General features: G+C 37.4%; 1 protein-coding gene across 1 annotated transcript in view; it reads left to right on the top strand.

The window, feature by feature from the left end:
* The window catches only part of LOC135217444 (protein O-mannosyl-transferase TMTC2-like), a 214,711-nt gene that overhangs the window by 129,443 nt on the left and 70,268 nt on the right, over positions 1-15,000 (top strand). The window contains 3 exon segments of the mRNA XM_064253314.1: positions 7,094-7,231; positions 8,169-8,276; positions 8,278-8,620. Of these exon segments, the coding sequence (XP_064109384.1) occupies positions 7,094-7,231; positions 8,169-8,276; positions 8,278-8,620 (589 nt within the window).

Below are 15,000 nucleotides of genomic sequence, written 5' to 3'. Positions count from 1 at the left end.
CCATTTTCTTTCATGTTTTCTAATCTCTGGTATTGGAATCCTGTTTTCCTGTCTGGGTGTCGTCAGCAGCTACAAGGATCTTTATCTTTCAGACACGATTGTTCCAAGTGGTGGTTTCCTTTTTCCCAAATAATAGTTGTTTGTTATGATTTAGACCACCGCCCTGAGGTATGTTCCAGTAGGGATTTTCCATTAGGGGCGTTAGTTAAATGCGCGCGGTATGCTATAGTCTTGCCAGGGAGTCAGCTTCTGAATATTGTCACACTGAGAGAGAGAGAGAGAGAGAGAGAGAGAGAGAGAGAGAGAGAGAGAGTTCTTCTGCCACAGACAGTTTAGTTTACTGGCAGGATTAACTTAGTAATATGTTTAATTTTTGTGTAGGTAAAATAGGACATTTCTGTCGAAATTAGGAAGGTAGATTTGTATTTACAAGGAACAAAAGTGATTGTAAAGCATTTCGTTGAGTTAAGCAATATATATAATATATCTATATAGTAATATTATTATATATATATATATATATAGAATATATTATATATATATTATATATATATATATATATATATATATTATATATATATATATATATATATATATATATATATATATATATATATATAAGGATTTTGCCACGAAGGAAAAAATGAAAAAGCGAGATAGCCAAGTACTTTCGGTCCTGTTCGGACCCTTTACTGAGGCAAACTGCCTCAGGAAAGGGTCCGAACAGGACCGAAAGTACTTGGCTATCTCGCTTTTTCATTTTTTCCTTCGTGGCAAAAAACCTTTATTTTTACATAGCATCACGTTTTATATACTTCGTGATCAAGTTTATTCATATATATATATATATATATATAATATATATATATATATATATATATAGTATATATATATACATATATATATATATCAGAAATGACTTTGTCAATCCAAATATATGATTTTGTAGACCTCTCTCTCTCTCTCTCTCTCTCTCTCTCTCTCTCTCTCTCTCTCTCTCTCTCTCTCGCGTGACCTTAGCAATCGGGATTATAAATATTTTGGAAGACATTTTAGCTTAGGAATATTCTATAGCGATGCGTTAATAAACAACGGATACAAAATATGAAATATAAACAGAAACTTCCTAAAAACATAAACATATTATAATTCAATTCGATTTAAGCATTTGCATGTCGTCCATTCACAAAAATGCAAAATACACAGGTTGGTCGTCTATTGGCGGCGCGTAGGGTGACGCAAGTGGTAGGTGCTACGAAGAATAACATATTGAATGACTAATTATACTCTTGTCCTGAGCTACCTGGTGTTTGCCGTGTAAATAAGAGCCATTTGCAAACACCGATCCAGAGAGGACCTTTTAAATGTTAGAATTGTATTTTTTCTTATTAGCTTTGGAAATAGTGTCTCGTTTGATTTTGGTTTCACTGGTTTACTTATAAGTCGTGGCGGTTACTTTTACGTTTTGTTATGATGTAGCTTCGTTGTTTCGCTATTAGTAGGCTTCTTTATTCTGCTGATTGATCTATAAAGACAGCAAGACTGTGGCCCATCCGTAGAGTCGAGATGAAGCGCAAGTAGCAGAATGTGAAGTTAAAGTACCTAAGTTTAAGCAAAATATAACTCAAAGTTACAACATCTCGCGTAGGTACAAGAAAACGACAGATTGAAATATATTCCCACAGTTGCGCCATCACCCCTATTCTGTTGCAACTGTGTCGATTATGGATATCCTTGTATTGCTGGTTTCCAAGAGCATGGTTTAAGATTATGAGATATAATAGGGAAGGTATGAAAATTCTGATGATTGTAAGAGAACGGAACAGAGAGAAACTTCACCGATACTTTGCATTATATTCCGTGTCATGGAGACGATTAATACGCCAAACTCAGCAAAGCTTTCGATTACCACGTCAACACTGGGCTTGCCCACGTCAAGTTAACGTCCCCCAGTTGATTAGGTCATTGTTCGGAGAGTACACCAAGGGGAGAAACCTCGGAAAATACTGGAGGAGGTACGCATAGATATAAAACACTTGTGGTAAGCTTAGGTAGGAGTTGACTCCCCCAAGCGTTGGTAGTAACAGGTGAATGCCACCCAACTCTTGGGTATCGCTAACTGGTTTCCCCGCCACCTGTAGAAGTGTTGGTAGCAGAGGGTTGTCCATTTCACGGTTGTAATGTTGAAGAAAACACATGTGAAAATATCCAGTATAAAGCCATATTTAAACTGTGAAAAGACCTATAACAAATCAAAAGGACAGTGAAATTATTATCGTGCGGTCGTCTAAAGAGCGGGAAATGTTTGCAGTGTGGAGTGCAGGTATTCATGCTAAATAATATCAGTATTTTTTTTTGTGTGCAAGAGACAGAGACGGGCACGGTGGCCTCAGAACAACCCTATAGTAGCATGGACGTCACACCTAGGAAACACGGAAGCTTCTGGAGTATTCAGTATTGGGACGCAGAATAAACGATCAAATAATAAGAAATTCTCATTTTTGCTAATAATGCCACGTACTTCTATTACGATCGTAATGCTACTGACTGACTGCTCCGGCTGCTTCTTCTCCCATTGCTTCTGCTCTCCTTACTTCTTCAATCCCTCTCTTTCTCCTTCTCTTCATTCTGCTGATGTAATAATATCCTACGAATGTACAAATCCCACTCGTAAAAATCATGATCTATTTTGACTTCCTCCTGATTCCCTTGCGACGGAACTAACACTACTATCACTACTACTACTTCTACTGTTTCTTTTACTACAACTACTACTTCTACTGCTGCTGCTGCTGCTGCTGCTGCTTAAAAGGAGCATCGGCAGTAGAGGGAGAAGCATTAGTAAGAAGGACGGAGCCGAAGCGGCCAACACTAGGCCAAATCATACGTGAAATGCTCCGACCCAACCCGTTTTTACTGTCGTAGTTTCTCTAGATGTTTGAATTCTCTCTCTCTCTCTCTCTCTCTCTCTTCTCTTCTCTCTCTCTCTCTCTCTCTCTCTCTCTCGACGTTCTCATCGGGTACAGTTTTTTTTTTTTTCAAGATTGATAGATAGATAGATTACTTTGATACTACAAACTAGTGGAACGATACCAAAAGAAAAAAAGTCATCAACGCTAAAGACAGAGAAGGGGGAGGGGATGGGTGGAAGAGAGAGAGAGAGAGAGACCAGACCGAGAGAGAGAGAGAGAGAATAAATTAGTAAGTCTGTCTTCTTGTTTTTCAGAAGAAAGCAAGTGGCAATGAGGATTTGTTTCGTATATAGTAATATAATAAGTATGCAAGGTTGCTAAGACATATATATATATATATATATATATATATATATATATATATTATATATATATATATATATATATATATAGTATATATATAGATATATATATATATATATTATATATATATATATATATATATATATATATATATATTTAAAAGGGTGGGCCTTTGAGCTAAATTATAGAAATGTATGATATATATATATATATATATATATTTTTATATATATATAAGATATATATATATATATTTAAAAGTGGTCTTTGAGCTAAATTAGTAGAAATCGAACTCATGAAATATCGAAAAATAAATGTAAATACAGATTCTCATTTCATCACGTTAAAATTATTCAATAGGCTCCACGCTCTCGAAGAAATTCTGATCCCATACGACCTTCGTGCAAAACCCAAATTAATTAGCCATTCACAGGCCTAAGGTATCGAACCTTTTATGACTTAAGGATACCTTTTATTTTTTTTATTCATTATTTTCTGTGCCAATTCTGACCTTACGTAACTTACCACTTGAGGTCATACTTGAATGAGGGGTTCTGCCTCGTCGTCAGTCTACCCCTTCCCTCCCCCTTTCCCCAATCTCTGCCAGGCTCCCCCCCCCACCCCTGGCTATCCTCCACCCATCGATGGTTAACACTAGTGTTTCTCCAGAACTATTCATGAAGTTGCAAATACAGCTGGCGTTGTATTTATTGCTGTAGTTGTTTGTTCCGTTCTAGTCCTTTGGCTTAACGACCCTTAGCGATATATTGGAATCGGGATAAATTAGTAAGCCTCTTCTGTCTTCCCCTTCAGGTACTTTGTGTGTGATTCTTGTCCTTTTGCTGATTCCCAGAGGACCGACTGACAGTCATACGGGGGATGCTGAGGAATCAAAGCTCAGGATGCATGCAAAAGATCCTCCTATTCCTCCCCCACCCCCTCCTCGTCTTACTCCTCTTTCTACCTCCTCTTCTTCCCAATCCTTGTCCAGGACTGGGGATGAACAAGGGAGTTGCCAATGACCTTTTTAATGGGGGTTGGGGGGGGGGGATAGGAGGAAGAGGGATTCTGAACATTATTTAAGGGGTTTCATTCGTAAATTGGGAATCAGCTGTGGCGTTGCCTAGACGTTCCTGCTGCGAGGCCGAAGGCCCCGGGAAGCCAGGCCAGGGGCAAGGCGAATAGAAGGCCCTCCACCTGGAAGTGAGTTCGGGAGGCGTCGTGGCACCAAAATGCCAAAATCTGGGGACGGAGAAAAAGGACACGGAGGCGAAGAAATGTGGAACGATGCAGATCTCTTCAACTGTTTAGGAGGAAATCAGGCGTAAACGGCATACTGACAGTCCCTAGCCGGGGCCAACCGCGCACACCAATGCTCTCTCTCTCTCTCTCTCTCTCTCTCTCTCTCTCTCTCTCTCTCTCTCTCTCTCTCTTCGGTCTTTGTGAGGTATTGGTTCCTGTGTAGTTAAGTTATTTCATACAGGGCGTCAGACGTCTCTCTCTCTCTTTCTTCTCTCTCTCTCTCTCTCTCTCTCTCTCTTCTCTCGGACTTGTTAGATATCAATATTTTTGTCTTTAAGTTAAAAAAAAAAAAAAGGGGAAATTTGAAAAAAATGAAATCTCTCTCTCTCTCTCTCTCTCTCTCTCTCTCTCTCTTCTCTCTTCGGTCTTTTGAGGTATTGGTGTGTAGTTCGTTATTTCATACAGGGCGTCAGACGTCTCTCTCTCTCTCTCTCTCTCTCTCTCTCTCTCTCTCTCTCTCTCGACTTGTTAGATATCAATATTTTTGTCCTTAAAGTTAAAGATGAATGAAATCTCTCTCTCTCTCTCTCTCTCTCTCTCTCTCTCTCTCTCATCTCATGTGTCTCTTGTCGTTTGAGGTATTGGTGTCTTGTTCCGTATCTCTCTCTCTCTCTCTCTCTCTCTCTCTCTCTCTCTCTCAAGTAAGTTTCAGCACTCAGAATAAAAATTGTTAGGTGTTCTGATTTATGTATAATGGAATTTTCCAACAAAGGTTGGCCCCAGAAAATTGGCAGAGTAACAGCATCTTCATGCAGTCTTTAGCAGTGGAGCCGAATCCCCGAAACACACTGAACGATTGGCCTTGAAATGAAGACCCTTTCTTTTCAACATCTCTGCCACTTCGTCCACCCAAATACTTTCTGAGCCCTCCTTTTATCCATCTTGGCATTCAAGTCACTGCTACCCCTATGCCCTTTTATCATATAAAAATGGAATATTTTACTTCACTTTCATTTGATTTGTGCAGTGCTCGTTTACCTGAGCAAAACAGTTTGTCCACCTGGAATTTGTTAATGACAAAAGGAAATTTATTTGGTGTGTCCGAGGAATATATTGTAATGAGTGCAATTGACTGATTTATGACATTTATGCTGTCAAGTCAAGCAATGGGACACTTTCTGCCATTCAGCGCTCTAGAAAGCAGTCAGTAGGAGTTAGAGTTGTTGGACAGCAAGGTAAAGATATTTATACAATAAAAGAAATGAAGCACAAGGATTGCAAGGTGGAACTGGGACACAATCCCACAGCTGACCTTACGTAGCAATAGCAGTGTTGCAGAGCAAGACTGATGATAGGAAACGGGAATACAGGTAGAGTAAAACGCTAAAATGTGGGGGGTGCAGTTAGCAGCCGAAAAGACGATGAAAACACCCTTTATTAATGCCTACAGTGCGCCGTGTAAGACAATGAAACTGCTTACCCAAATACATTGGTTCAATATCTAATTTTTCATAATTTATTCAGAAGTCTTCGTTTTAATTGTACGATGCTATTGATTTTCTTTGTTATTTCTCTTTCTTAGTTTATTCCTTAATTCTTAATTCTTTTTCGTACGTGCACCTAGGCTAATAATAATAATAATAATAATAATAATAATAATAATAATAATAATAATAATAATAATAATAATGATAATAATAATAATACAAGATCATTTTGTTTTTAAGTGTAACAAAGAGAGTATACGGGATTATATATTCCTTGTTTAGAATTGTTGTCTCGTCCACCCCGCGGTGAGCCTATCACCAATGTGTATCTTCGTGAGTGTAATTTATTTTTATGTCAGTTTTCGTGATTTTTAGTTTATATTTGTGTTTGTGTATGTTTGTAATCTTTTTATTTGTTTGTGTGTGATTAATTTTGTAATTTTTGTTTTGTGTATGTTTTTAATTTTTTTTGTGTGTGATTAATTTTGTACATTTTTGTTTTGTGTATGTTTTTAATTTTGTTTGTTTGTTTGTGTGTGAGTAATTTTGTAAATTTTTGTTTTTGTGTATGTCATTTTTTATTTGTTTGTGTGTGGGTTATTTTGTAAAAAATTTTTATTGTGTATGTATAATTTTTTATGCTTGTTTGTTTGCGAGTGTGTGTAATTTTTTGTTTTTATATATTTGTGTGAGTCTTTTTTATTTCTTTGTTTCTGTGTGTGTAATTTTTTTTATATTTGTTTTTGTGAGTGTGCTTGTAAATTTTAATCTATATTTGCTTGTTTGTAATTTTTTATATGTTTGGCTAATTTTTTATATTTGTTTGTATGTGTGAGGTTTTGTTAGTGTTTATGCAATTTTATTCATATTTGTGTGTGTTTGCGTTATCGTTTATTATTGCCTGTATTTGTGTACGGTTTTGTTTATATTTATATGTTTGTTTGTAAGTCTTTGTTTATATTCGTGTGTGTTTGTTATTTTTATTCATAAATTGTAAAGATACAGATATATAGATAATTACACAGAAACAGGATTCACCCCAGACTTTCTTATCAGAACCTAATCCCTTTTTCTCTTCTTTATTTTCAGTCGCGCCATAAAAACCAATCCCGATGTATTACCCACGACGCCCTTGTCACAGCTCCTGTGGGATGACTTCTGGGGGACTCCTCTCACTCACAGTGGCTCCCACAAGTCCTACAGACCCCTCACCGTCCTCTCCTTCAGGTAAGAGATGACCGTCTGTCCTTTAATAGTCGTGATATTAGGGCATAAGGATTTTTATTCTTTATAGGTTTCTGTATGTCATACCATAGAGGTGTCTCCTCATGAGTTAGATTTGTTATTCCAGCTTTTTGCCAATCTCTCTCTCTCTCTCTCTCTCTCTCTCTCTCTCTCTCTCTCTCTCTCTCTCTCTCTCTCTCTCTCTGCAGGTATAAGGTTCCTATAGGTACCTTGTTCCTCATATAGTTAATTTCTATTACCAAAATATTTATGGTTTTTAGGTCCTAGTATCATCTATATTCCCTGAAAATAATCACTCATTGCGCTCAGGCATCAAAATGTGTTCTTGTGTACAGGCCTAAGGAATTGTCTATACCCTGGCAATTATTATTATTATTACTGTTAAAAGTAAAAGTAGTAGAGTAACAGCTTATATAATATTAAGCTGCTAATAGTTTGCTAAAAACTTGTTGTTGATTATCCCGTATAGTCAATATCCAGTATAGTCAATAGCGGCTGATTTTTTTATTGATATTCTTTTTTTGGATCACATATATGACCCACTTGATTCTTTGAGACCAAATTCAACTAGAGTTTCATACTTCATCTTACATTTTGTCCTGAGATTTCCTTACTTGTTGAAAAATTTTACAGCAACATAAAATTGCTAAAATTAGTTTTGCAATTTTTCCTAAATTCACATATATATATATATACATATATATATATATATATATTTATATATATATATATATATATATATATAATATATAATGTATATGTTAATATAGTCTTGTTATATACTGTGCTTTCGTTATGAAATGTTTATCTCAATTTCTTTTCAAAGCAAATAATTTAAAATCAAGAATAATTTTTTTTTACTCAAGAATAAAAATACCAACTGAAATGTTTTTTTTTTTTCTTTTTCCTGAACTTCCAGACTCAACTATATGGTATCAGAATTCAACCCCAGGTCATATCACGTAACGAATGTCGCCCTGCACGTAGCAGCCACGGGTCTGTTTGCCGTGCTGGCCCGGGCCTTGACACCACGCCCGTCTGGCACGCACGGCCGCGCCCCTGCTCTTCGCCGCCCATCCTATCCACACCGAGGCCGTGGCGGGGGTGGTCGGACGCGCCGACGTGGGCGCGGCTATCTTCTTCCTGGGCGCGCTGCTCTCCTACATGAGATACTGCGGCTGCGGGCGGGGTAGCGCGGCTTTGGGCGGCCGTGTGGGGCGGCATGTATGGTTAGGGGCGGCGCTGGTCTCAGCCACCCTCTCGATGCTGACGAAGGAGCACGGCATCACGGCTCTGGCTGTCTGCGCGGCCTATCACGTCTTCGTCCACGCGAAGCTGAGACCAAAGGAGGTGTTCTCCATTCTCTCCGAGGTAAGAACTAAGAAGAAGAAAGACATGGGATAGTAGGGGAGGAGGACGTCGTGACGTCACTTTTGTAAACAAATGCTCAAGGTCACGTGATGCATTACCTTCTCTTTCTGTGTTTGTTTATGTCTGCGTTGTCTGTGTCTTTTGGAGGTTGCTTCGGGTTTTCCATTTCTTTGCTACTTGCTAGGTTTGTGTGTTTGTGCGCGCTTGCAATAAAATGCGTGCAGTGTGTTCAGAAACGAATATGTAGTACCGTCGAATATCAGATCACGAAACATTTTAGAAATCAGACTGTGAATTCAAGATTATCACTTTCTGTTGAAACCACTTCCTTTTAAATAAAAATAATGTTTTTCATTATGTTGTCAGGTTATTAGAATATTTTTATAGCTGGAATCGAGGCCGTTATTTTATTTTGAGTAAATTCACATAACATCTTGGACTTCATAGACAAATTACTCTCATATCATCCTTCCGACTTTAGATATAAGTTTTTAAGTGTTTTTGTTTTTCGGATAAAGTACCGCCCATTTTCTCCTTACAGATTACTGACTGAAAATGGTAAAAGCTTGGAAACTTGATTTTTTGGCCAATTTTGTTGGTACCGACAAGTATCAGTAACAAGGGTAGATTTTTAAAATTGTTTTTTTACTTATTTATTTTTAATTTATAGTTCGATTACCTTCGTAGCATCTCGTCGAATCGTTGACAGTATTACACACACGCGCCCGCGCGCGACACACACACACACACACACACACACACACACACACACACATATATATATATATATATATATATATATATATATATATATATATATATATATATATATATATATACTATATATATGGCATCCCTATATAAACATGGCTTTTGAAGAATCTATGCAGTATGAATGCAGTTTTCCCCACTCACTTTCTGTAAAGGCAAGTGGAGTACGGACGATCAGAAACCCTTGCCAAACATTGCATGAGGCAGGCTTGTTCATTCGTAAGGCTTCCAGAAGGTGTTATACCTCGTCAGGTTTCACTTGACATTGCAGAAGTTTGCACGAGTATGTCGATTCCACAGGCAAGTCTCTAATGATAATGTTAAAAAGCCTCTTGTGTCGTTGCGTCGCAGACTTACCTAAATAAACCTATAAACCTTTTTTATTTGAATTTAACCGTTTTGGGTGGTTAGGTTTGGCAGAATACACACGCACACACACACACACACACACACACACACACACACACACATATATATATATATATATATACATATATATATATATATATATATATATATATATATATATATATATATATATATATATATGTATATATATATATATATATTATATATATGTGTGTGTGTGTGTGTGTGTGTGTGTGTCTGTGACAGGGGCTGAGACTTGGAAAGCCGAATTTCCTGTCACACTGCCCGACAGACTTGCCAATGCGTGCAACTCATTAGCATATGGGGAGCATTTGGCGGTCCTCCCGAAATTCGACGAGAGGGATAATCATCATAGACTGTAACGGGAGGACACTCCCTCAGTTTCCTGCAGTGTTCCTCTTCCAGGCTGGAGACTAATCCTTTCAGGATCCTTTCAAACAAAGGCGGGTCTGTGGCTCTCCTTCCAACTCGGTCGGCCCAACCGCCCACGCCCTTTCCCCTTAACCCGCACCTCGCCCCTCCCCCTCCTTCCCCCCCACCCCCCCCATCTTCCATCCCATTTTCCCATGTAAAACAAAAAGACATATCTTGTATTCCACAGTTTGCTTTGCTTAGTTGTATTGAGTTTTCCCTCCCACCGGCCTCAGTGTGAAGACGAAGAAGACTTTTTCTCTGATCCATCAAAATGTCGGGCAATAATCCGCGCACCTTCAGCCTCTTATTAAATGGTTTATTTCCTTTCCAAATAGTTAGCCTCTAGTTAACCCAATTTGTCATGAATCGGTAGAGCTGGAAAATCGTCAAGTGTAAATGGAAGAAAATAGAATTAGAATGTAGAATGCGATAGTTAGTGAGGTAAATGAATAGGACAACGAAGGAATTTCAGACAATGGAGATTAATGTAATAATGACTCCTGTTACCTGTAGATTTTAAAAAATGAAGAAAATCATTGCTGTAATGGATCAGAAAAAGGGCACGCAATTCTTCAACCATTTAGGATTATGGAGACAGATCCTTCCGATTCGAAAAAAAGAAAAACACACACAACATGCTGATATATTTCTGCAATCCAACAAGATCAGAGAATTTCACCGCCACTTTTGTTTTTCAAATGAAAATTTAAAAGACTCTAGCATATTTGCAATGATCACCAGACTAAACCAAGCAGAGCATATGAAACCCTTCGGTACGGAGAAACAAATATCGATCCTGGCAACCATTTAGCCTGAAAGAAGTGAAAGAATTATAGAAGAAGCAATCCTTTATGATGAAAAGAAAGACAGACACCGCAACAGAGCAACCCATCAAGAATGAAAGAAACCAGAGAGAACGCTGCACTGCAACCCATCACAATGAGAGAGAGAGAGAGAGAGAGAGAGAGAGAGAGAGAGAGACCTAGCCAAGGTCCCCAGGCATCCCCTGCCACCCCAACCCTCTGAGAGCCTTCCCTCCTGCCCCAATATTCATCGAAACTGAGCTGTAAAGGGATTATTACACGCAAACCACCTGAAGATTCCGTAACAGCGGTGTTGTAAAAGTTTTTGTCGACGTCCGACAGAGCTGGTGGCTCGGGGTTCTCCCGTTGTCAGTGGGTGAAACCTTGTGTTAGAGCTGCCAGGGAGACGACGCGAAAGGCTGCCTGGCTGGCTGGCTACACGTTATCGTAACTTGTAGACGCAGTGTACCTTTATTACTTGCTATTGTAAACGGGTCCACTCATCAGCTATTGGGGGGAGCGTCCGAGGCAATCAATTCTCTTTAGTCATGCGTGTTTATGACTGTGCGAGTATATTTGAGGGATTTGCTTCGTCGTCGACATTCAATCAAGCCGTTCTCGCTGCGTTCATTGCTACTGCTTCTGGTGCCTCCTGACGCGCAGGCCGTGAAATGGGACTTCTCTTGCACTCGAAAACGAGGCATTTTCGGCTCTTGTTTCGCAAATCTGGAGACATAAAAGAGCTGAATGTCGTTCTTATTTGTAGGTAAAATCCACGTCTAGCACTGAGCTGAATTTATTTCCAGAGTACTTTCCATAGCGAAAAGTCCCCAATAACAACAAGCGATCAGCTAATGTCGAGGTGATAGTGGGGCTCATATCCAATTATGACAGGATGCTTCGCGTCCCCGTCCATTTATTCATAGACTGCGAAGGTTTGTCTAGTTTTTCTCACGGAGTAAATTATATTTAATGTTTTTTTTTTTTCCCCTTTTCATGTATCCGAATCCAGTAGCTTTTACGACGATATTAGTCTTGTTAGGCTGATGGCAATCTTGACCGTGAATGCAGAGATGCAATCTGATTATCGAAGCGCATCGTTGGGTTTGGAACGTATGTGGGTGTGTGGTTGTATGCGTGTGTTTGTACGAGAGAGAGAGAAGAGAGAGAGAGAGAGAGAGAGAGAGAGAGAGAGAGAGAGATATTTGTCCACAGAAAAGATGAGAACTCAACTGGCCCTGTGGACGAATTCAATTTACTTCTCGGCTTTCGCTTCAAGACCTCATTTCCCTCGTAACGAGACATACAGAGAGAGAGAGAGAGAGAGAGAGAGAGAGAGAGAGAGAGAGAGAGAGAGTGAGTCTGGCGGGCCCCCGGTGTAATTGGTGTCATAAAAGAGAAGGACCCGACAAAAAAAAAAGACAAAAAAAATAAGACAGCTTCTGCGTTGCCCCATGTTCGTGTGGCCAGACCGGGGAGAGTTAATGCAAAGTGACTTCTCACACACACACACACACACACACACACATACAGACACACACACACACACACACTATCTCCGATTATCTCCGATTATCTTTCTGGTTCAGCCTTAAAACCAAGAGTCATCTTCGCCTCACGATTGCATATACCGTTATCGGTGTCATATTTCTTTTCCGTTTCTTTTTCTTTCTTTTTTTTAACCTTGGTTAGATTATGTACTGGGAAGTTGGCTTAATTTTTTTTTTTATTTATTCAGATGAGCTATTGATGGTGCAGCTTCAACTGAAAAGAGAGATAGTTTGTTATTTTCATTTCATTTTTAATCCATTCATTCAGATTTATCATCTCTGTTATCTCTGCCAATTCCCTCTCTTTTTTTTATCGCATCTTTTAGCCCGTCTAGAGCTATATTATTTAATTTATTTTTATTTCCCATTGTAATTTATATTTTCATTCATGAGAAAAGGCAATTATTAAATTGGCGTTTCTATCGGGCCTAGATTAAATGTACAAAGAGGAAATTTTTAAAAATCACATGCCAGTCGTAACTGCTAGTTACCAGTTTAAAACTGTCTAAAATATCTTATCATTTTTCTAAAAGTAGAAATGGCTTCAGCATCCCTCATCATATAATATATATATATATAATATATATATATATATATATATATATATATATATATAATACATATATTATATATATATATGTATTATATAATATATTATATAATATATATATATATATTATATATATATATATGTGTGTGTGTGTGTGTGTGTGTGTGTGTGTGTGTGTGTGTATACACACACACACACACACACACACACACACACACACACACATATATATATATATATATATATATAATATATATATATATATATATATAGATATATATAATATATATATACATGCATACATACATACATACTACGGATACATACATGCATACATACATAGTTATTTATGTGTGTGCGTGTTTGTTCGTAACGAAATATCTTTTATCAATTAAGATTTTACGATAAGAAGCAAAGGAGTCATACGCATGAGAAACTAATAAAAGGACCAGTTTATTAGGAGGTCGTTAAAACCAAGAGTAACGAACAGATGTTGGTATAAGGATGTGTCATGCCAAAAAAATAAAATAAATAAATAAAAATTACAGCGCGGATATATTAAAAGAATGTAGGTATTTATAAATGCACCTGGTCCAAAATATCTAGGTGCAAATTCAGGATGATGGTTTTCTTGGTCACATTGCCACTCTAAAATGACTGCTGCCAGTGCCTTGAGTTTTGTAACTTGACTTAATGTTTGTGTTTATTTGTTTATTGATTTACTGAGTGTTTGTTCGGTACTCTCTTCTATTCTTGTTTTTTTTTTCATGTATATGAGGCTTTTTTCGAGGACTCGTTTTCTAGGGATTTAATGAGTATTTAAGAAGATTATTTATGATAGTTTTGCGTGTTTTTAATAATAATAATAATAATAATAATAATAATATAATAATAATTGGTGTAGATGTAGATATATATATTAGAAAAATATGTATAAACGAGACCTCTCTCGATTCAAAAGCTCTCGTTTGTGTATATAATATATATATATATATATATATATATAGATATATATATATATATATATATATATATTATGTATATATATATATGTATTGTTATATGTATATATATATATATATATATATATATAAAATATATATATATATATCAGAATATATTTAAATTTACGCCACTGTGGCCTTCTCCATCATTTAAGTGACTCGTGCTATACTGAAAAATAATAATAATACTAATATATATACTAGTAACAATAATAATAATACTAATCCGCATCCCAAAAGATCCCTTTTCTCCGAAAGTTGAAGTGATTTCCCGCCAACCTTGGCTAGAATCGTCGTAAATATCTACACTTCACTCTTTCATTATTCCTGCAAACATACAGAACAACTAACAAACGGCAAATCCTGCAAACAAACGGAGCAGTTAACAAACAGCAACATCTCTTTGGACGAAGGCTATAACATTTCAGAAATAAAGCCAGTTAGGCCTAAATTCAAAGCTTCGGGGAGGAAGAATTAGATCACTGAAGAAAAATACGTGGAAATAATGATGAGAAAAAATAAAGGGAGCGTCGATGGATTAGAAAAAGGATTAGAGAAATTTTTTAAAACGTTTAGAAAATATTGCGGCAATTACACGACAGAGAGAGAGAGAGAGAGAGAGAGAGAGAGAGAGAGAGAGAATGAAAAAAGTAAACTGGAATGGACCAGAAAAGCGGCTGAGTGAAAACTAAGAGAAACATTAATAAAAAGTGAGAGAGAGAGAGAGAGAGAGAGAGAGAGAGAGAGAGAGAGATAAAAGGAAAATGGTAGGTTAGAATATCCTGCAGGCTTTTAAGGATCTCAATTGAAGGTTTTATAAAACTCTCTACCCTGCAAGACACCTGTCATACCTCGGGACCCCTCTTCCTATAATAGTCCTACTCTTAGTGTGTTATAT

The sequence above is a fragment of the Macrobrachium nipponense genome, chromosome 7 (assembly GCF_015104395.2).
Source record: "Macrobrachium nipponense isolate FS-2020 chromosome 7, ASM1510439v2, whole genome shotgun sequence".
NCBI lineage: Eukaryota > Metazoa > Arthropoda > Malacostraca > Decapoda > Palaemonidae > Macrobrachium > Macrobrachium nipponense.
This window is presented reverse-complemented; position numbering and strand designations above follow the sequence as displayed.